The sequence below is a fragment of the Balaenoptera borealis genome, assembly GCF_965194805.1.
Source record: "Balaenoptera borealis genome assembly, chromosome: 3".
NCBI classification, from domain to species: Eukaryota; Metazoa; Chordata; class Mammalia; order Artiodactyla; family Balaenopteridae; genus Balaenoptera; species Balaenoptera borealis.
This window is the reverse complement of record NC_138866.1, coordinates 124113744-124135412: the sequence shown is the minus strand read 5'-3', so window position 1 is coordinate 124135412 and position 21669 is coordinate 124113744. Positions and strand designations below refer to the sequence as shown.

Genomic DNA, 21669 nt, shown 5'->3' with positions numbered 1-21669 from the left:
TCCAGATCACGGTGGTTACTGTGTATTAGGATACCTGTATCTATGTGTATTGCTGTATAAGACATCACAAGCTCTCCTGTAGTTTGTTGCTAGCCACCCAAAGGGGCGCATCGTTTTCCTTGTGGGTTTCCAAGGAAAGGGTTTGACTCTGAAGCCTTATTACAGTGGTCCCTGATGAGGTGTCAGATCTATGGTTGGTTAGTTACATTAATAAATATCAGTTTTACTGGTTCCCAGGTCATCTTTAAACATCTTCTGTAATACAGTAGGGATTTCCTTGTAAATTAAACTACCTGTAACAATTACAAGTGTTGTATTTTATGCTTACTGAGCTTTTAAAGTGAGATACCCAGCTGTGTAGTTAAAAAAGTCAGTTCAATCAAAGAGGCCATAGAGGGGAAATGGGAGTAAGTTATTTAACTAGATTCACCTTAGAATAAGATTTTCTCAGTGGATTTATCTAATAATTTGGATAGCTCTATGTAATTGAGGCAGAAAGGGATTCCCAGAGATGGAAAAGTTTATGGCTATTACACCACAAAATTTAATACATATTGAAAGGCTGCACAATTCTGGGAAAATCAGAGTCCCTGTGGCAGTATTCCCAACAAACTTTAATTTTTAATGGGTCGTGGAACAGAAATCAGCCTTTCAGTTTTGAATATGAAATAGCTTAAAGCTTAGTTTTGTCAGAGCTGCAAATACTGGGTTTAAATGAGACGTTGTCTAAGATTGTTCTCTAAAAAATGTGAGATTCTGCCGCTGCTGTCTGGGGGAGGACATAAATTGCCACACATTTAGTTAGCTGTCTTTTCCCATACAAGTATTCACCAAAGAGAGCAAGAGAATTAGTTGACTAGCAGCATGCTGGAGAGGGGAAACAATGAATGAATAATAAACGATTTGCAGTCCATTTCCCAATGGACTTGTGATAAAAGCAGGAAATTCAGAGAGTTTATTAAGCTGATGTAGGGAAGATTAGAGGCTTTTAAATATGGGTCTGATTGATGTAAAGGTAAACTTTCTTCAAGATACTGGGATTCAGTGCAATAACGAGGATTGTGTGACCAATTACAGACTAGCACCTTGTTGATGGAGACTGTGCATGGAAGATGCAGATAAATGGAGCTAGGCTGAGAGCAGTAATGGGAGCGAAAAAGGGCACAGAGAAATACTCCATTGGGATCCAGATGTGGAGTGGTGTAGGGGGAGTGGTTCAATTTATAAAGCAAGTTTGGCGCCCGGCAGAAATCATGCCAGAAAGGCTGGAGTGCTAGGTGAGGCCATCTTTTGGATCGGGGCACCGCCTGGTCCATAAGGTCAAGGGCTCGTGAGAGAGTGGGTCAGGGGGTGAGCGGAGGGGCAGGAGTTCAGGAAGGCTGAGCGATTCCTCAGTGGGAAACTGGATATTCAAGGCGGTGGTTTCAGTGTGGAAAGCAGGAGACCCCAGTGTTCGTTCGGGGCGTGGGAGCAGGGAGAGGGAAGTGGAAGAAGAGGGATGGTGAGGAGTAATCCCTTCCCAGATTATTGAGACCCAAGAATTCAGAAAGCTTGGCAAGGAGCTCTGGAAAAAATGGCCCACGTGCTTTTCTTCCTGGGGAAGGAAGGAAAGATGGTAGAAGAGGCGAGGTCCGGACTAGATTCAGGGTTCGGGGGTCACAGCGCCTCCAATTGCCTGTAGGGAGGGAGAGGCTCCGGAACTCGGCAGAAAGCGGCATCCTGCTGGGCGTCCGGTGTGAAGAGCCTTGTAGAGCTCCGGGAAAGCGAGCTGCCGCCTAGAGCGGGAAATTCGGTTGGGCAGCGGCGTTGGGCCTTCAAATGTCGCTGCCGCCGGACCTCGGGCGGCTTTTACCTATTTGGCTCAAATTCTGGGCTCTAAAGCCCGGGCGAAATTGTTACTTTTGCTCCGACTGGGCCCTGTCGCATCGTCAGGTTTACAGGCTAGACCCAGCAGAGGCTTTTCTCTTCGGCCCAGCGGGTCCACCTGTGGTCCCTGAGCCTCGGGAGACCCGGGACGTGGCCCCCGCCCCAGGAGAAAGCCAGTTGGTGGCACTTGTCTCCGCAAATTGGAACAAGATGTGCCTGCGCTCACCTGCGCGCGGTGTTCTCCCCACCCCGGGAGAGTTTAGTAGTAAAACCCAGAGGAGTTAGAGCTTAAATCACTCTGGCCCTGCGGAGCGCACAATAAAGGAGGGAACTTGAGACCTACAGAAACCGCGCGGGTCGGGAGTCACAGGAGCCGCCAGGCCCGATCCTCGCAGGCTCCCCAGCCGGGTGGAGCCGGGGTTTGTCTCAAACAAACCCTCTCCCCTCCCGGACGAGGGGGCCAAATGAGACCATTCAATTAAATGTTTAATTGCGAATTCTGGTATGGTTTCTGGAAGGTTAATCACAGCTGTCTCAATTATTTATGGCTTTTTGGCAAATTTCCGACCAGATAAGAAGTATATTCTATTGTGAAGCGTCTTGCAGGAAATCTGATAAATATTTGATTATTCCTTTCAGCTACAAGGATTCTGCGTCCACGCCCCAAGACCCGCGGGGCAAGCGGGATTTGGGAACTCCTCCCTTGGTTGGGGCGCCCCGGGCGACGGCGGGTCGCGCAAGGAGCCGGCCGCCGACACCTGGCTCCCGGGCCCTCGGGCAGCGGAGAAGCCCGGGCCGCCGTCCTGGAGGAGGGCGCGGGCGCCAGGGCTCAGCCCCTCGGCCTCCCGGGGTCGCGGCGCTCAGCCCGCCGGCGGCTCGAGGTGTTTCTGAGCGCGCCTTGGCGAGGGTCCGGGGTCCTGGGTCCGGCGCCCCGGACCGAGTCGCCGCCGAGCCCTGGGAGCGGCCTCCGCCGAGGCGGCAGGGACTTCCCGAGAGTCGGTCCCACTGGCCTCGGAGCCGCCGTCCCCGCCCCGAGCCCAGCCGGGCTTCGGCCCCGCAGCCCGACCGCGCGGAAGACGCCGGGTCCCGGGCGGCGGAAGTACAGAGCGCACTGGGATGCGTTCGCTTTTTCTCTTTTTTTTCCGTTTGAAATTGGATCTCTTTATTTTCTATTTGCAAAGGAGTAAAAACAGCATATACAAAACTCGGCAGCCTTGTGAGGCTCCAAAACAAGTGTCCTGAACATTAGGTAGCTAAGTTTGCTTTCAACAATCCGATGAAACTTCTGTATTTTCCAGTCCCCTCCGCCCCCAGTCTTGAATCTGATACGTATTAAAACCATTTTTTTCCCCCGACCAGATCTTTTTTCTTGGTAATGTTTGATCCTTATCTGACAGAAATTATTACCAATGTCACTCAGTGACCGGCTTAGCACTGACCGTTGGCTTAAGGTGGAGAAACGATGAGAACAAGATATGAAAAGGTCAACATCTCCTGGCAGACACTCCTCCCGTTCAGCTGTGAGGCGTGCACAGGAGTTGAAAACTTAAATTCAGAGCCCTTGTGACCGTCTGTTTTATTTTTACTTCGGTTTTCATTGCAGTTATTTGAGAAAATACTTTAGGGTGATTCACTATGGTTAATCTTTTTGGATCCCTAATTTTTATTCTGGAGAATTTCAGTTCAGCGATGCTATTTCTATAGGAGACTCTCAGTATTGGCCGCTAGGAAACTTTAAGCAGACCAACGAATATAATGCTTTAAATTCATTTCAAATAGCCCCCAAAACATATTATGTAATTAGAATGTAAAACTGTTATATAAACATCTTTCACTCAAACCTATAAAAGGGAAATTTAGAGCAGGTTAACTTTTAGTAAGTCTTTAATTAAGATACTTCCGGAGTTGGAATTAACGTTTTTCTTTCAAATTTGTATTGCTTTAACAAGAAAAGTCATCATTGCAAACAGAATAAGTTATTTTATTACAAGAACAAAACAGACTTGCTAATTTTATGTCTAATTTTACCCACATTACAAATGCAAAGAATATATTATCATAGGATGTAAGTTACCAGACTCCAAAATATTGTGCATAAATGAAATAAACTCAACTTGCAGAATTAGAAAGAACATTAAAGTATCTACAGTCTTTATAAATAGTGCAAAGTATATACCATATCTACAGAGTATAAACATGTGAAAATGAACTTCTTAAGGAACAGTTAGAATGTTTGATCAATTTAAAATATTAATGAGGGTACTCAAATATACAACCAACCAAAACATTTATTTTTTCTCTTTTTTTAAGAAAAACTGTCGAGCTTCTTCCCAGGCCTGCTGAGGAAATCTGTTAGCCAGCTCAAGATAGTCTTGGGAACCAAGACATTTTCCTGAGAGAGGAAAAAAAAGAAGAGTAAAATTAAAAAGAGTTAAATTCTTCAAAATTTAAGAAATGAAAATTATTTTGATATCTGAGTACAAAATGGAGACATACTCTTCAAATAAATCATGATGCAAATTTAAGTAAAGGTAACTGATCTATATCTATCTATAGTATAAAATATATAATATATATTTTCATCACAATCTATTTCATGCTTCTAACCTATTCAGACATTAACCCCTATGTAAAACATTATGAAAAACATTGGTTTTGGACTCTGGAGTAAGAAAATAAGTAAATAAGTATGGTAAACAAAATAAAGTGACAGTCATGTATTCCATCCTTAAGTTAGCCTTGAAAGGCTAAATCTGTATGTAAACTTTACATTTATTTTCTAAAATAGTCTATTTAATCTAAAACATGATTTTAGTTTAAACATAACTTTAAAAATGCTCAGATCTGGCATTCAGTCACCTAACAAAGCAGAGGGAACTATCAGGAGCTTTACTGGCTATTGAAACAAACGATCTCATGGCCGGCCAGTCATCTAGCAGCGAGTATTTGAAAAACAGAATTCTTCCTCAGCAATAAGAATGTGGTGCTGCCAGGAGCTGCTTTACACTTAGAACTTAGAGGTTCACCTGGGCAATGAACTCAACATCTTGAAACATCATGAAACATTTTTGGGGGATTTAATCTAAGCAAAAGGGGAACAGATGTCCAAGGTGCAAACTGGCAACTTAGTGTGGCACCATCATTTTTTAAAATCAAGTAAGCATATTATGAGCTGTCACCAGTAGAGTGATGACTTTTTCTTAGCAAAGCAGAGAACAGTTCCCTATTTGTTGTTTTGTGGATTAACCCATAGTAAATCCACATTGGGGAAAGCATGAAAGTCAGAGAAGATGGTCCCTTGGAAAAGGAAAGAAGGTTGAAACCAAGCAGACAGAGTCAGCCCCTGGGACTTCGCCTGCCAGATAGGCAGCAAATTGTGACTCATCCTTATGTCAGGAGAAAGAGGAAGATAAAAGAATGTCTATACTTCTTACTCGCAAAAAAAATTGCTGTACAATTAAAAATAAATACATTAGAAGATTTTTCTAGGCATTTTCATAAATTCAAAATTTAAAACATTGTTTTGTAAGGTATAGTAACAAATTATGCTGACTTCTCTCTAGCCTCCAACAGCTTAAAAAAAAAATGCTGTCACTGAGTCAAGGCAGAAGTGAACTTGCACACTAACGCAGGCTTAGACAAATGGTACCAACTATGATGTTGACTTGAATTTCTAAAAAGGGGCATAGCTTTCTGTTTACTTCTCTGAGTGCCTGAGCCAATAAAACATGACATTTTTTCATGATATTGTTACAGTTTTAGTTATATTATCTTTTATGTACTTTGCAACACCTGCCCACTATAAATAATGTGTGTGTGTGAGACAGACAGACAGACACACACACACACCCCAGAGTGACCTCCCCTTCTCCCAAGTAAGGGCTACTGAATGGGTGCCCCATAGGGTTTTGCTGGGAGTAGACCTCTGGCCACGTTAAAGACTATCAAACTAATGGAAGAATTGGGGAAAATCTGAATTAAGGTCTCATTAATCAGAGATGCTGTCACGAGAGCCAGACAAAGAGCAACTTGTACTTCTCAATTACAGTGTGGGTAGCTCACAGTGTGGGTAGCTCATTTAAAATGCACTTTAAAATTCTACATCTCAGCTCTGATCACAGGACTCACCTCAGCAGGAATGCTATAGGGAAAAAAACTTTGTAAATCTTTTGGCCCCTGAACTGTGCTGTGCTCATCTGATGGCTTTTTCGTCATGTAGAACAATTTCACACTTTTATTTTCAATAAAAAATTCAAGTACTTGAATTTAAGGGGATGTATGGGCTACTATCAATGACGATTTTATTCTGAACATGGAACCAAATGTATGTGATTTCAGCATTTATGTGATAATGTAGGCCAATATTAATGATCTGATTGTCTCTTGTATTGCAAAGTAGCTCTTTAGTAATTATTCGCCATTTATTATACCTTGCATGAGGTGAGTATAAATGACATAAAGATGTTTTGTGCTTTTCTTTTACTTCCATAGATTTCTCTGTATATTCTGATGTACTCATGCTTGATGACAAAATCAACTTCTTTATTCCCTGAAATATATTTGTTACCCGAATCTCAAATATTTTAGGTGATGTAATAAATTGATTTCTCTAACAGTTTCAGAGGGTTGAGTGAGAAATGTCCAGCTAACAAACACATGACACTTAATTTCAATAGAGACGTACCTTTGGGCTGATAAGACTGAGTATCTGCCTGACCTGGAGTCTGTGCAAAATCCTGTGTGAAACGAGAAAAGTGTTTTTTTAATACCAATGCTACGAACAGAGAATTTTGCTGAGCGTGGCTTTAAAACTGCTTCTGAATTCTGAGGCAACTATTTTTTTTTAACATCTTTATTGGAGTATGATTGCTTTACAGTGTTGTGTTAATTTCTGCTGTATAACAAAGTGAATCAGCTATATGTATACATATATCCCCATATCCCCTCCCTCTTGCGTCTCCCTCCCACCCTCCCTATCCCATCCCTCTAGGTGGTCACAAAGCACCTAGCTGATCTCCCTGTGCTATGCAGCTGCTTCCCACTAGCTATCTATTTTACATTTGGTAGTGTATATATGTCAATGCTACTCTCTCACTTCGTCCCAGCTTACCCTTCCCCCTCCCTGTGTCCTCAAGTCCATTCTCTATGTCTCCATCTTTATTCCTGTCCTGCCCCTAGGTTCATCAGAACCATTTTTTTTTTTAGATTCCATATCTATGTGTTAGCATACGGTATTGTTTTTCTCTTTCTGACCTCCTTCACTCTGTATGACAGACTCTAGGTCCATCCACCTTACTACAAATAACTCATTTTCATTTCTTTTTATGGCTGAGTAATGTTCCGTTGTATATATGTGCCACATCTTCTTTACCCATTCATCTGTCGATGGACACTTAGGTTGGTTCCATGTCCTGGCTATTGTAAAGAGTGCTGCAATGAACATTGTGGTACATGTCTCTTTTTGAATTATGGTTTTATCAGGGTATATGCCCAGTAGTGGGACTGCTGGGTCGTATGGTAGTTCTATTTTTAGTTTTTTAAGGAACCTCCATACTGTTCTCCATAGTGGCTGTATCAATTTACATTCTCAACAACAGTGTAAGAGGGTTCCCTTTTCTCCACACCCTGAGGCAACTATTTTTGCATGAATAGTTTGGAGCCCAAATATAAAAGCTGAAGAAACTGACATGTAATTCAGGTTCTCATACGTTTAAATCAAATAATGATGACTCAAATCTTGCTAAGTATCACCAGGGGCCAGGTTGTTGCCTCCTGTGGAAAGTACAACTTTGTTTTATATCTAACAAACTGAATTCTTTAGCCAAATACTGTCTTAAAATATTGACAGATTTTTAACATTTTAAAAAGCACAACTATAAAAGCCCTTATGTATTCTGCAGCTGTATCTTTTTTTTAATTGAAGTATAATTGACATACAGTATCATATTAGTTCCAGGTGTGCATCATAGTGATTCTGTATTCATATACATTCCGAAACGGTCACCACGATATGTCTAGTTATCATCTGTCACCATACAAATTTATTATATTATTGACTATATTTTCTATGCTGTACATTACGTTCCCATGACATTTATTTTATAGTTGCAAGTCTGTACCTCTTAATTCCCTTCACCTATTTTGCCCACCTCCCACCTCCCCATGCCTCTTTCCCAACCACCAGATTGTTCTCTGTATTTATGAGTCTGTTTCTGTTTTGTTATGTTTGCTTGTTTTTTATATTCCACATATAAGTGAAACCATATGGTAAAATTGCCTTTCTCTGTCTGACTTATTTCATGTAGCATAATACTCTTTAGGGCCATCCATTCTGCAGCTAAATCTTAAAGTCTAGTAATTTTACTCTTAGATGGAACATGAAAAATGTCATCTATAATATGTAAAGTTTCAGGAACCTAGGACAAACTACTAGCTCTTATTTTTAATATAATTTTCTAGTAAGTGTTAATCATCTAACACAGGGGACCTTGAAGAACCATTTTATAAACTAAAATCCAATGTATTTTCATTCCCTTGAGCACAATTATTTATAGAAAAAAACCAAACTTGATTTAACTCCAGCAATCTAAAGTGCTATCCCAAATAAGCATTATAAGAAATTTCTGTAGTATTTATAAAATCTGTGTGCTAAAATAAAATGTATGTTAAATGTGTTACATTTACATTAAATTACATTTAATTGTGTGTTAACTGTAATGGAGAAGAGTTGAATTAGAAGTACTCCGAGATCAGCATCACATGAAAATAATAATATGATCCTTACTTTAGATTCTGATACCATTTATAGTTTATAAATTGTTTTCCAAGCAGTTGCAAATGTAAGGGACTAAGCTAGTACAGATGCAAAATTGTCTTTGCTCAACAATCACTCTCTTGGTTCAACAATCACTGTCCTGGTTGAGGCCTCTCTGCTCATGCCATGAAAAACTGCGTATCACCTCCCTGGCAGTCCCTGTCCCCCTTTCTTGCCTTACTTTTCTCCAGAGCACTTAATACCATCTGACATGCTATTTATTTTACTTATTTATTTGTTTTTTGTTTGACTCCCCCCATTCTAATGAAAGATCTTTAAAGGAAGGAATTTGTATCTGTGTTATTTGCTGCTGTATTTCCAGTGCCGAGAGCAGTGCCCAGCACACCGAGGGCACTAAAAAATTACCTGTTGAATGAAAGAAAGAATGAATTTTAAGATCACAGTCTTAAAATTCTCTATAACATATTTCCTGTTTAAATTTAATCCTAAGGCTGTAAGAATATCTGAAGAATCCTAAATGTTAATTATGATGGTTATATAAAAATTCATTAAGATTTTAATTATTAATCACAAGATGTTCTTTGAAAAATCTGTACCCTACCTATAGATCTGAATATCTTTGAAAAATTTTTCAGAAACTGGAATCCAGACTCAAACAGAACAATTAAGCTGAAAATAAAACATTTCTAAACAATTGATCTAGTATGTTTATTAACTGATCATCTAATAGAGGATAGTTTAAGAAATGTAAACCACTAATTGCCATCTAAGGTGAAGAAGGCTTGGGGGACTCTTTAGCCATCCCAACCAGCTGGGCACAGTTACACCCTTTCAAAAGTGATATTCGTATATCAGCCGGAATAAGGAACAATAACCATACAGAGCTCTGCTTTCTGTTTCATTATTATGAACAGAAAACACTGTCTATTAATCACATGTGCATCATGGAACAAAAACAGATTGGTTTTAGGGTGGAACATTTGAAGGAAAATGGAAGATTTTCAGCAAATAATGATATACAATGACAGAAAAAAAAATCACAGGATTAGCTATTAGCAAATGTTAAAGAATAGCCAACTTGATTTTCTATTGTCAAGACTGGGTTAATTTAGATGTGGAAATACTGCTTTGCTTTGCTACAGCACTAATTCTGATTCCAGTCCTACAGAATTTAACTGGATCAGAAAAATATAAGGCCATACTTAAACGTTTTAGATTTAAGAAAAAGCAACATAACAGATTTTTATTATACACACACAGGCTGTGTGTGTATTTATTTATTTAAAAATTTATTTAAAATATTTATTTAAAAATTTACAAATAAACTGACATTTTAATTGATCTTTCTTCAGCAATCATTATCTTTTCCCTATAAATAGACAAAAAGCAAGATGAAATTAACAGTTAAAGCCTTAAAGAAGTCTTCTAAAAAACATTTCCTTAGTGCAGGCTTACCATTTCATTAATTGGAAAAATACCCTTTTCTTAAAATCCTCCAAGTAGAAATTATACAACACTCAAACCCCAGTTTTACTATCATGATATTTTAGAAATTAATTTCAAGCACAGAAATATGTGAAAATTTTAAAAGGTGGCGTGGATGGCAAGAATAAACAGCTGGTTCGCTTTTACTTTTCAATTGCATCAGCTTACACACAGAGCCAGAGACTTAGGCATAACACAGAAGGTACCTGAATGAACGTGGCCAGGAGAACACAGCTCATCTCCTGCTCCAGAATGATCTTGTTCTGAAGATTGTTGTAACAAGCAGCGATAAGTGAAGGGAACAGCACTTTGATCAGCCGTGGGTCACTGAAATACTGGAAGGGCAACTGGCAAAGCTTCTGCAGCACCGTCGGGTGGCGGCCGGACTGCACGATGACCTGAAACAGAGGAGGAACCCCAGGTCAGCTGCCAAAAAGCCCCGGCCTGCCTGCCCTGTTTCCCCCTTCCCCAGCCAATAGTGCCAGTAAGAACCATGGAGAACACGCTGAATAAGTGTAAGGAGGAAAAAAAAAAGACTCCTAAACTCCTTACCAGAGCTTAACTTAAGTGATATTTGAAAGGAGCAGAAAAGAAAGAAATCTCATTTCCTAACTTAAGGAAAAGATTCCAAAAGTTCTGCACCCATTTAAAAATTCTTATAATCCACAAGGAATCATGCATTTATCATGGAGACAGGCTGCCTGTGAAATGGGTTGGGGATACACACTGCTTTAACAGAGTGCCCCACCCTTCACTCTTCCCCTTAAAGCAAAACAGCCATATTCCTTAAAACCTGCAAAGAGCTCACTCACAAGAAAGATACCCTTTCCTACAGTCCTGCCCACTAACCTAGCTCACGGAATATATTGAACGCAGATAGATCTATTCTGTATGCAGACAAACCCTTGGAAAGAAAAGGGGATTGTAAAGGGAATGGGAACAGTTTCAGCAAACACAGGCTCCAAAAGTTCCTTCCTCCGATCCATACAGCTTATCTATGTTTCCATCAGTGCCATTGAGTCTAAAAGGAGAATTGTTTAGATAAATGAGACTGTTGTCTTGAAGCAGTCTAGGTTTACAACTGTGTACATTTTAAGAAATGGGGCAATGCAATTAATGGGCTTGCAGGGAAGCCCTCCTAACTTACTCCCTAGGCCTACATGATAAACTAAGAAATGTCAAAATCAGATCTGTTTCAAGTAACCTTGATTAGACTGTTCTAATATAAAAGAGCTGGGTGACCCAAAGCCCACTTCTTGGTATAGGAGGAAGCTCAGGGAAGGTTAGGAACACTGTAAAATCTAAGGTCAAGACCGTAAATTGTACTTGGAAAAACACAGTTTTACAGGTACACACCCAGACAGGACTGCATTCAAATTAAAACCAGAAGGACAGAATGAAACAGCAGAGGCAGGAGAAACATAAATTACAGGGATTTACAAGTTTTCAAAGTACTTTTAACAATACTTTAAGAACACACTCTCAGATGATAATGCAGTTTGGTTTAAGAAGAAAATCAACAAAGTAATAGTTCACATATTTTAGTTCAATAGCTAAAATGACATCAAAAACCTTTAGAGAATGTTGATAGGGACTTGTTAATACCTTCAAATCCAGCAGGAATTTTAAAGACTTGCAGTGTGACAATTCAGCACATGGCTATATGCTGCCATTTCTGACACTGGCTGAGAAAAATATGCCCTATCATCCACTTTATTGATAAAGCATTTGCTTACATCTTTATTTTAATTATTAGCTACAAATTTTGTAGCACAGCCAAATGATCATCACTTTAGAATTTATAATGATACCATTATTAGAAGTCTCTTTTCTCCCTTTGGACAAAAATTAAGAAGATGTCTTTTCTTTGGAACTTCACTGTTAAAATGCTATTATTGTAAGACTCACTAATTGAAAAGACATTAAACTGGACAGTCTGGCTAGCACAGGCACAATGTTAACTCAAAGATGACAATTCCTGGTTCCTGGTAAATTAGCCCAGAACATGAGAGCTTAACCATAACTTATTCCACCTGGACTCCTGACTCTCGCTGGGGTGAGGCAGAGCGCCTTGGGGGTCAGTCCCCTCTGGGAACAGAGCTGGCTATCAGTTGCCTGTTGAAAAAGTGAGTTTACAGAGGTCACCAGCAGTGTAGTGAGATGACCTGCCAGAGGCCACTACCTTTAAGTCCTCAGACTGCGGAAGACACAAATGGATGCAGGCAGTTTGGTTACCTTGGGGTAAGGAGTTCTACCCATAGGACTAACTATGACAGGACTCAACCAGATTATAGGTAAGGGGTCCAGTCCGTGAGAGCCACACCTCCTGGCTTGGCTGTGAGCCAGAGTAGGACATGTAGTCATCACTGTCCCTCAAATCACACTTCAGACATTGTGGGGAGACAGGATTAGGAGACCCCGGAAGTGGCCAACCTGTAGCACTGAGACTCAGTTGGCGAGACTACTCCTGGATAATTCAGGTGGGCTCTTGGCACAGAGTAGTGGCAGTTTGATGTCATGAGCACAGCTGAATAATCATCTGAATTAGGCTAATAAGCACTTCCTGTAGGGGCAGGGAAGCAAGGCTGGGATGCAAACAGCCTGACCTCAAAGCTCAGGGCCTTGGGTACCAGGAGAGAGTTTCCTGAGGGGCTTTTGACAGATTAGGGGATGAAGGCATGATTCAGTTTTACTTCATCCACTCACTCCCAGGCCTTAGGGGGTAGGTCAAATGTCACCTTGGGCTACTTAAGCTTTCCAAAATCAGTAGAAAGTCAATAGAGTGTCATCACGGGACATGAAGTTCTTGCTGAATGAAAGAAACGTACATAAGAGAAATCTCAGACATACAATATGATGTAAATATGTCTCTCTGTATGCCTTCCTCATGGAGCTGCAACTAAATCAATAACTGCTGGTCTGTCACCTTTGTCCAGACAAAGGGCTGCCAATAAGGCCTAAGGTGGTACTACCCTGAGCCTGGCCAGGCCACCTGCCCTTCCTTTCAAGACACACAGGCCAACACAAATATAAAGAAGCTTTTCACAGAGCCCCTTTCCAGAGTACTGCACCAAGGGAAGGATGTGACCTGCCTGTAGATTTCTTTGGTGGCCACAGTCATCAGAGACAGTAGGTAGGGAGCTGGTGTGGCCTCAATAGTAATGAGAAACCTCCTCTCAAACATGATGTCCATTTTCAGATGCAGAGTAGGGCTCCAAGGAAACCAAGGGAACTTCTAGCAACATTCAGATCAAAAGAGACTGAAACTGAACTTGCCTCTTGCTCTTAGGTGTGATTCTAAAATAGGTACTAACTTAAGAAGAACTAGGAGATCTGAGTTCCTGCCTTCACTCTAGTCACCAACTAGTTGTGTGACCTAAGCAAATAGCTCAGTTGCTTTGGGTTTTAATTTTTTAAAAAGCATACTTTTCATTGAAGTATAACACACACACCCATTAAGTTAATAGCTTGATTTTTCACGAAGTGAACCCACCTGTGTCGCCAGCACCCAAATAAAGAAAGAGAACACGACCAAGGGTTCTGGGTCTTTAATATACTCTTTCTCACTGAAAATTAGATTCCTGCATTTTGAATTTAAGACAAGTCACAGAAACTACTTGACTGTATTAGAACATAAGATCTCTCTTATGTTCTTAGCACTTCAAGGCCTTCTTGGATTCAGTCTCGATCAATCATTCTCTGGAGAGAATTCTCCTTTGGTCTTCTAAGCAAAGGCCAGTGGGCCTAATTCCTCAGTCACTGAAGAAAGACACTTTTTACCCAAATGCCCTGGCACTCACCACCTTTTTCTTTGGTATCATTGGCAAGGGGTTGGGGGAGGGAGTAGGGAGAGGGTAAGAGAGGAAGTGGGAGAGAGACCCTCACTTCCTTTTCTTTTTAGAACTATCAACAGTTCTGGGAAGAAGGGGCTTTAGAAAAAGGAAAGTTGCATGCTGCCAACGTGTGCTATAGTCTGTGGAAAGGGGGCCAAGAGGATCTGAATGCTGGCATTAAAAAGGCATCTGGGAAAAAAATAAAAATAAAAGGAATCTGGAGTAGACAAGTGGACATGTTGATTCTTTCACCTGTTGATCCCTGACTACCCATTAAGCCTTCTGGCTCCAATCTTTGCACTTCCTACCAAGTGAAGCATAATCTGGGTGCACTGAGTAAGAGAGCCAGAAGAGAGCTCTAAATTCAGCGGACGTTTGCTGAATGCCTCCTGTGAGCCAAGTGCTGTTGGGGACATGGACAGGAATCAAGTTTTAGCTCTCAGGGAGATGAAGTATGTCCACAGTAGACAATGTTACAAAGGAGCCTGGGTCATCAGAGAGGGAAGGATAAGGTACTAGGGGACCCCTCACCTCCTTCCTTAGGCGAGGAAGGCTGCACTGAGAAGGTGGGTTGGACCTTCAAGGCTAGATCTGATCTGAGCACTGAGAATTGTAGGTGGAGGAATTTTAGGTGGAGAGAAGAAATGCCTAGGTTCAATAACCAGCCTGTCTTTGTCTGCTCAGGCTGCCATTACAAAATACTATAGACTGTGTGCCTTAAATGACAGAAATTTATTTTCGCACAGTTCAGGAGCCTGGAAGTCTGAGATCAGGGTGCAGCATGGTTGGGTTCTGGTGAGCGCTCTCTTCCTGGTTTGCAGACTTGACACCTCAGTGTGTCCTCATGTTGCCTTTCCTTAGTGAGTGCACATGGAAAGAGAGATCTCTCTCTTCCTCTTCTTATAAGGCCACCAATCCTATCACATTAGGACCCCACCCTCATGGGTTTAACCTTAATTAACTCTTAAAAGCCCTATCTCCAAGTACAGTCACATTGGGGGTTAGCATATGAATTTTGGGGAGATACAATTCAATCCATAGCTCAGGTCTGATTCCTCATCACCCCTGGCCAGAATAAAGTTTCATTAGCAGGCTACCCTCACTAACCAGGTGGATCTTAGAAGTGACTGGGTCAGTTGTCTCGCAGTGGGCATAAGCCGTGAATCTGCAGGCTCAAGGGTGCTTGGTGTTAGGTAGCCCTGGGCTCTAGGCCTGGCTCTGGTCAGTTAACCAGTTAGAGCCTCAGTGTTCTTTCAATAAAATAGAGGTAGATGGCAGCCTTCAGGGTTTACATGAGGATCAAATGAGACAGTGTCCGTGACCACAATGCATTAATAAAAAACAATGTTAGTTATGAGTGTTTGGTTAGCTCACCAGCTCTGCTGCTCTGAGTCTTCTCCTGCCGGATCTGGCTTCCCTACACTTGCAGGACCAGAAGTCCCCTCCCAGCGTGAGCCCTAATGAATGCTTTCCGTCATCCCACCCCCATCTCTCCATAAGGGCTGCTCATTAGAACAGGGCGTCTGGCAGCTGCAGGCCCTGCTCTGGCTGGGACTCATCAGCAAGCTTAATGCCACCTGGGAAGCCACCGCGGCGGCCTCTCCCTGGCCCTGCCTGCACAGGAGACAGCTATGCAAACAGTGCTGGGGATGCAGCTAGGACCTTGTGGTGGTGGGGTAGGAAGTACATTCTGAAGGCTCTGAAAAGAAAATCCTAGCATAAGCACGATCCAAGAAATGCAGGTAGTAGTACAGAGAAACAGTCTTAAGCTTATTCTGTGTGTGTGTGTGTGTGTGTGTGTGTGTGTGTGTGTGTGTGCGCGCGCGCGCGCGTGCACGTGTGTTTTGAGGTTGTTGTGCTAGACTTGTCAATCTGAAAACAGAGCAGGAAGGGCCGAAGCTAATAGGCTGGTGTTGTGGCCTCCTGATTCAGACCCAGGAGGAGCTTCCCTCCAAGCACTTAAGGAAATCCTTAAGCCCAGGAAGTCTTCCCAGGTAGCACAGCCTGAGAATGCCTCTCCTTTTCAACCCAAAGACAAGGCAGCAGCTATTACATATTTAAGTGTGTGTAGCTTAATTCCTAGTTCCAGAAGGGCAGCAACTGTATCTTTTACTCTTCTGTCCTCCATTGCTCTGCTACAGGGCTAGGCACATCAAAGTTACTGGAATGAATGAATCAAAGTGACAGAGGGTCCCTAGTTAACAAATTCTTCTGTGCCTTACCTTGGGGGAGAATCATACCACAGTCTCTTCGCATGAGGTATAGATGCCGTTTTCTGACTCGGGGGCCTCAATTGTCTCCACATCATGTTGCCTTAGGTCTGCATAGATAGTCCCTTGTCATAGACTGAATGTTTGCATCCCCCCCACATCTGCACTCACACACCAGTTCTTAGGTTGAAATGCTAACCCTCATGTGATGGCATCAGGAGGTGGGGCCTTTGGGAGGTGATTAGATCATGAGGGTGGAGCCCTCATGAATGGGATTAATACCCATATAAAAGAGACCCCAGAGGCCTCTCTAGTCCTCTTTCTGCCATGTGAGGATACGATGAGAAGTTGGTAGTCTGTAACTTGGAAGAGGGCCCTCCCCAGAACCTGAACAGGCTGGCACCTTGACCTTGGACTTCCAGCCTCCAGAACTGTGAGAAACAAATTTCTATTGTTTATAAGCTACCCAGTCTATGGAACTTTGTTATTGCAGCCTGAACTAAGACATCCCTAAAGAATGGATTTTGTGATACTCTGTCTCCTATCCTAGAAGGAAGTTGGGCTTGAGATCCTCAGCATCCTAGGCACAAACTCAGGGCTCCCTGGCCTGGTTATAAAGAGAGGTCTGGAAAAAATCCTCCTCCTTTGTGGGTGGTGGGTGACACTGGTCTCTCACTTGATGTGAAGGAATCCAAAATCTTCTAGGATATCATGCTGCCAGAACCTCAGCAATACCCAACACAGCAGAAAGCCTGTCACTGGCGGAGACATTACTCAATAGTCTATAAAGCCCCTTTCCCTACATTGTTTGAGTCTCTAAACACCCTGTGAGGTGGGCAGACAGGGATGACTATACTCTTTTATAAGAAGAGATCTAACGCTTAGAAAGTTTGAGAGACTTGTCACAGGTCCGCCAGCCAGTCACTTATGGAGCTGGGCCTGGAAAACTCTTACGACTGACTGCTGGCTTTTCTCTCACTGCTCAGGCCTGTCCAGGGCTATGAGACACTCATGAGGCTGCCCCTTCCTAGGCAGAGGGGCTCTCTGTCACCTGAGCTCATTCCAATGACTGGCTGCCAGCCAGCTTCTCGCACAACTTTGCCAGCCCAGATGAAGGTGAGGATGACATACTGTCATTCTAAACAGACTAAACCAATTGACATACACAGATTAAACCAACACAAAAGGCCTTTCTTCAAAACCCTATATTCTGTTTGGCTAGGTATCAAATAACCAGTTCTCCGCTATGTGCTGGGCTGTGCTAAGGGCTTCTCTCAAATGATCAGACCTAAGAACTTGAAAGAGAGGAACGGTTGGCAATGGGGCTAGAGTCTCAGGAGTGAACTGTTGGAACATGCGACTCCGAAATGAGGACCCTCTTGTGATGGTTATGTAGTCAGCTGCCTTCTGGGTTTTGAGTGCCTGCAAATCTGGTCTTACATTTTTGAAACAACTGCTATCATCTATAATATATTTATAATGTTAATCCTTGGTATGACCTGAATAGTTTTTCCCAACAGTTAAATTTAAAGAAGAAAAAAAGGAAAGTGGAGGTAGGCTACTGAGTAGTTCTAAGTATGGTCTAGAAATGCAATCGGCCTGGGGAGTTTGCAGATTTCACATCTGTGAAATGATAACTGCTGTACTCACTTCAAAGATCCCAAGGAGAGTGGCTAGGAAGGCCTATGGAGACTCTATCATGTTATGTAAATGGAAAACAGCCCGATTCTCCTCACCCAGAAGGCCCCCTTCCTCCAACTGTGACCACCTGGAATGCAGCCAAGAACCAGGAAGTGAGCAGGCAGACCGCTGAGCAGACAAATCAGTTCATTCATCAAAAATCTACTGAGTATCTACTCTGGCCAAGTGCTGTGTTAGGCTCGGGGAGCGGGGTAGTGAATGAGTCAGACACACCCCTGCCCTCATAGAGTGCCCAGTCTTTCCACAAAACCGATGTCAATTATTCACAGCAAAGTTCTGCAAGCTCCAACTCAGTCTACCAATTCACATTTCAGAAGCAAGTCTAACAAAGTGGATTGGAATCCGCAAATTTGGAGACTGCTGGAGATAGGTAAACTGACAACAGGAAGAAGCATCAGCTGACACGAATAAGTGACGGGTGGGAATTAAAATTATTTCAAGAAGAAATAAGAATTCAGAAAGTTGCCTGGAACCATTTAGTATATAAATGGTTGGTCTTGAGTGCATTAATGTACTGTAGTAAAATATCATATTATAACCCATTACCTTTTCTTAGTACTCTACACTTTAAAAATTTGCTTCACATACATGATAATCCTCCTGTACCTGATATTATAGTAGGTATTCATTTCTTAAGGCATCAAAAAATATATAATATATTAAGTATAATTTAAGTTTAAGAAGACAGGAGACTGTAATATTTAAAAAATGAACACAAGTAGTTAATGTTTTTTGGGTTTTTTTTTAACATCTTTATTGGAGTATAATTGCTTTACAATGGTGAGTTAGTTTCTGCTTTATAACAAAGTGAATCAGTTATACATATACATATGTCCCCATATCTCTTCCCTCTTGCGTCTCCCTCCCTCCCACCCTCTCTATCCCATCCCTCTAGGCGGTCACAAAGCACCGAGCTGATCTCCCTGTGCTATGCGACTGCTTCCCACTAGCTATCTATTTTACTAGTTTGGTAGTGTATATATGTCCATGCCACTCTCTCACTTTATCCCAGCTTACCCTTCGCCCTCCCCATATCCTCAAGTCCATTGACACAGACCTACTAGAGAATGGAGTTAATGTTAAATAAACATCATGTTTTAAAGGTAAGTTTGGTCTTCTGCAAAATTCACTTATATGGGAACAGCTCATTCCCTGACCATACCAAAACCATGACACTACATAATAGAAATAAAGTAGAAAAAGGTTCTGTGGCAGTTTCTTGCCCCTCTCCAAATCCATCTATCCATCCATCCCTCCAAGCATCTTAGACACAACCATGGTGTCCTATAGTAAAATCTCTCTCTCTCTAGAACTCACCTAATTCAAGGAAACAAAACAGAAAATGGTCATGTTCTGTCTTACCTACTTAGACTCTGTGAATCCTGCTGATTTTGCTAAGATCTAAGAGTGATCCTGAATTTCCCCCTTATTTAGGAGAAAGCTTTGCATTTTGTTTTATTTTTATTAGTTTTTTTTTTTTTTCCTCAGAATGCCCTCTGGCAAGCTTCTAACTACTTACGTCACTGGGACTCCAACCCCATGTCTGCCATGGACCAGAAGACAGAACCACACATATGGCCTGCCTGGCTCCAGATGCACGAGCAGTTGTTTAGGCAAAGACAGGCAGATGTGAATCTCCAGTTTTCAACACTCTTAAGACTATAAGCTCCATGGGAACAGGGGTTATGTCCCTTTTATTCACTGCTGTATCCCCAGCATCTGGCATAGTGTCTAGCACAGTGCCTGACAAATTATAGGTACTCAATAACCATCTGGGGAATGAATGAATGAGGACTGAGCTTTGGTTTCCAAACCTGACTCCAGGGGCCTATACCTTCCGCACCAGAGCCCTGGGTCTACTCTTCCCAGCGCCTTCTAGGTCCTCAGAGACACTGTCTTTGGACCTACAAGAACAGCTGACTGAGTACCTCAGCCAGCACCCTGTCCAATCCAACAGCCTCTTGGCACAAAGGTGCGGAGAGTAGGGCTAGGTGGGGCAGGGGCAGCGTCTTTCAGCAAGACTTGTGAGCTGGTCAGTCAAGCCTAAGGCCAAACCACCTCCGTCGGCCAGGGAGGTAGGGTGAGTGGAATACGGGTCAGACAGAAATGTATACAAATAGTTAAATCTCACCAAGGCAAATTCTTTATGCTGAGGAATTCCTGTTTTGCTTTTTTCCATTTCTTGTCAGAGACAAGGTGTCCTCAACAAAGGGGCAAAAATAGGCGTCTAGACGTCTAAATTCATTATAAGAGACAGCCAAAAGAGTCTGTAAATCATTGGAACAAAGAATATTTTTCTAGCAGAGCAGAAACAAAGTAGTTGTTGCATTCCTCCCCGCAAAACTGGTCCTGCTACGATGCTGAAGTGAAGAGGTAGCAGCCGCAGTGGCCCGGCCGGTGCACAAGCCTCTCTATCCACATCGCTCTTGACAAGTCTCATCACACCTGAAGCCCAGGCCCAGGAGAGGAACAATATGACAGGAGGGGCCTTGAGGCCAGTGACCTCTATGAATCATATAAAGAAATGGCATGCCCCAAACACACACACACACACACCTTGTTTCTCTAATCTCATGCCTTGGGGGTAGAGTAGGGAGGGTGCTGAAGTCGCTTTATTTAAATACCACATGAGAAACATTTTAAGAGTCTGTCCACATACATAATCAAATCAAATTCAGAGCAGAGAAACACAAAGATTCCCTTGGCTAGCAATGCAAACAAATTCCTCTCCTCCCAAGCTTGCTTCTGCCATAAGATAGATTTCTAGGCTGAGATTAAATGCAGAGATCTTGGCGGACTGTGTGGGAGGCAGGCCCTTTAAGCACTAGCCTTCTTGCTGGTGGTCCCAGGGATTCACTGCTGTCTAGTGCCAGCAGAGGGTCAAGGAGGAAAGAAAGAGGGGGAAGAAGGGAAGGAGGGAGGAAAGCAGCCAGGGGCACGAGGAGAGGCTAAAGCCAGTAGTTGGGGGCTTGGCCTCTCAGAGGCTTTGGAAACCAGGTGATCCTACAGAAACGAGGGCTTTCTTCATGTAGCAAAGGGTGAGTGGCTGTCCTGCAGTGCCCCTCCAGGGAAACTGGGTGAGAAGTCCCCTGAGCTGTGTTCCCTGCTTCCTGTGGGTGACAGGCTGTGTGCTGAGTACCACTAGCAGAGGGGGTGCAAAGGAGGCTTCTGGGCAGGCCTCCCCCTCAAACGCCGTTCTGCTCCTGCAGGCGAGAATGATACTTCAGAACCAGGGGCATCAGGTCCCAGTCCTGGGGCTCCAGTGTGGAAGTCCTGATGCCTGTCTTCCCACGCTCCACATACTGGAGTGGACTTTCAGACATAGGCTGAACATATCATCCTGCTGCTCTCCTCATCATCTCCTAGAGGATAAATCCCCAATTCTCAGCCCCACACATAGGTCTCTTCATGACCTGGGCCTGGCCTGCTTCTTCACTCTTAGCTCTTATTCTTTCCACTACCTCCTAAGCTCCAGCCAGAATGAACAGTTTGCAGTTCGTAAACCTTCCCAGGCTATTTTACATCTCAGTATCTTTGCTCATGGTCTTTCCTGTGCCTAGAATGTCTTTCCTACCTTGCTACCTGGTAAGTATCTATTCCACTGTCAGATATCAGCTCAAGCACCACCTCCACTGTGAAATATTTCTAAGAGGAAGCTCTAGCACCGATCCAGGTTTGTTTACTGTCTGTCTCTCCCTTCTCTCCTAGAATGTCAGCAACTTGAGAGCAGGGGCTTAGTCTGTTTTGTTTCTCTCTGTCTCCTGGGTGTCTAGAACAGTGCCTGGACCATTGCAGGCAC

At 42.7% G+C, this 21669-nt stretch overlaps 1 protein-coding gene across 8 annotated transcripts in view; it reads right to left on the bottom strand.

The window, feature by feature from the left end:
- Positions 1–2987: 2987 nt before the first annotated feature.
- Positions 2988–21669, bottom strand: part of SCAPER (S-phase cyclin A associated protein in the ER) — a 487034-nt gene continuing 468352 nt past the window's right edge. For all 8 annotated transcript variants that reach the window (XM_082386958.1, XM_082386962.1, XM_082386961.1 and 5 more), the window contains 3 exons: positions 10333–10524; positions 6551–6602; positions 2988–4258 (listed from right to left, as the gene is read on the bottom strand). In XM_082386958.1, the coding sequence (XP_082243084.1) occupies positions 4155–4258; positions 6551–6602; positions 10333–10524 (348 nt within the window). In that variant the 3' untranslated portion in view covers positions 2988–4154. The remainder of the gene's footprint in view (positions 4259–6550; positions 6603–10332; positions 10525–21669) is intronic.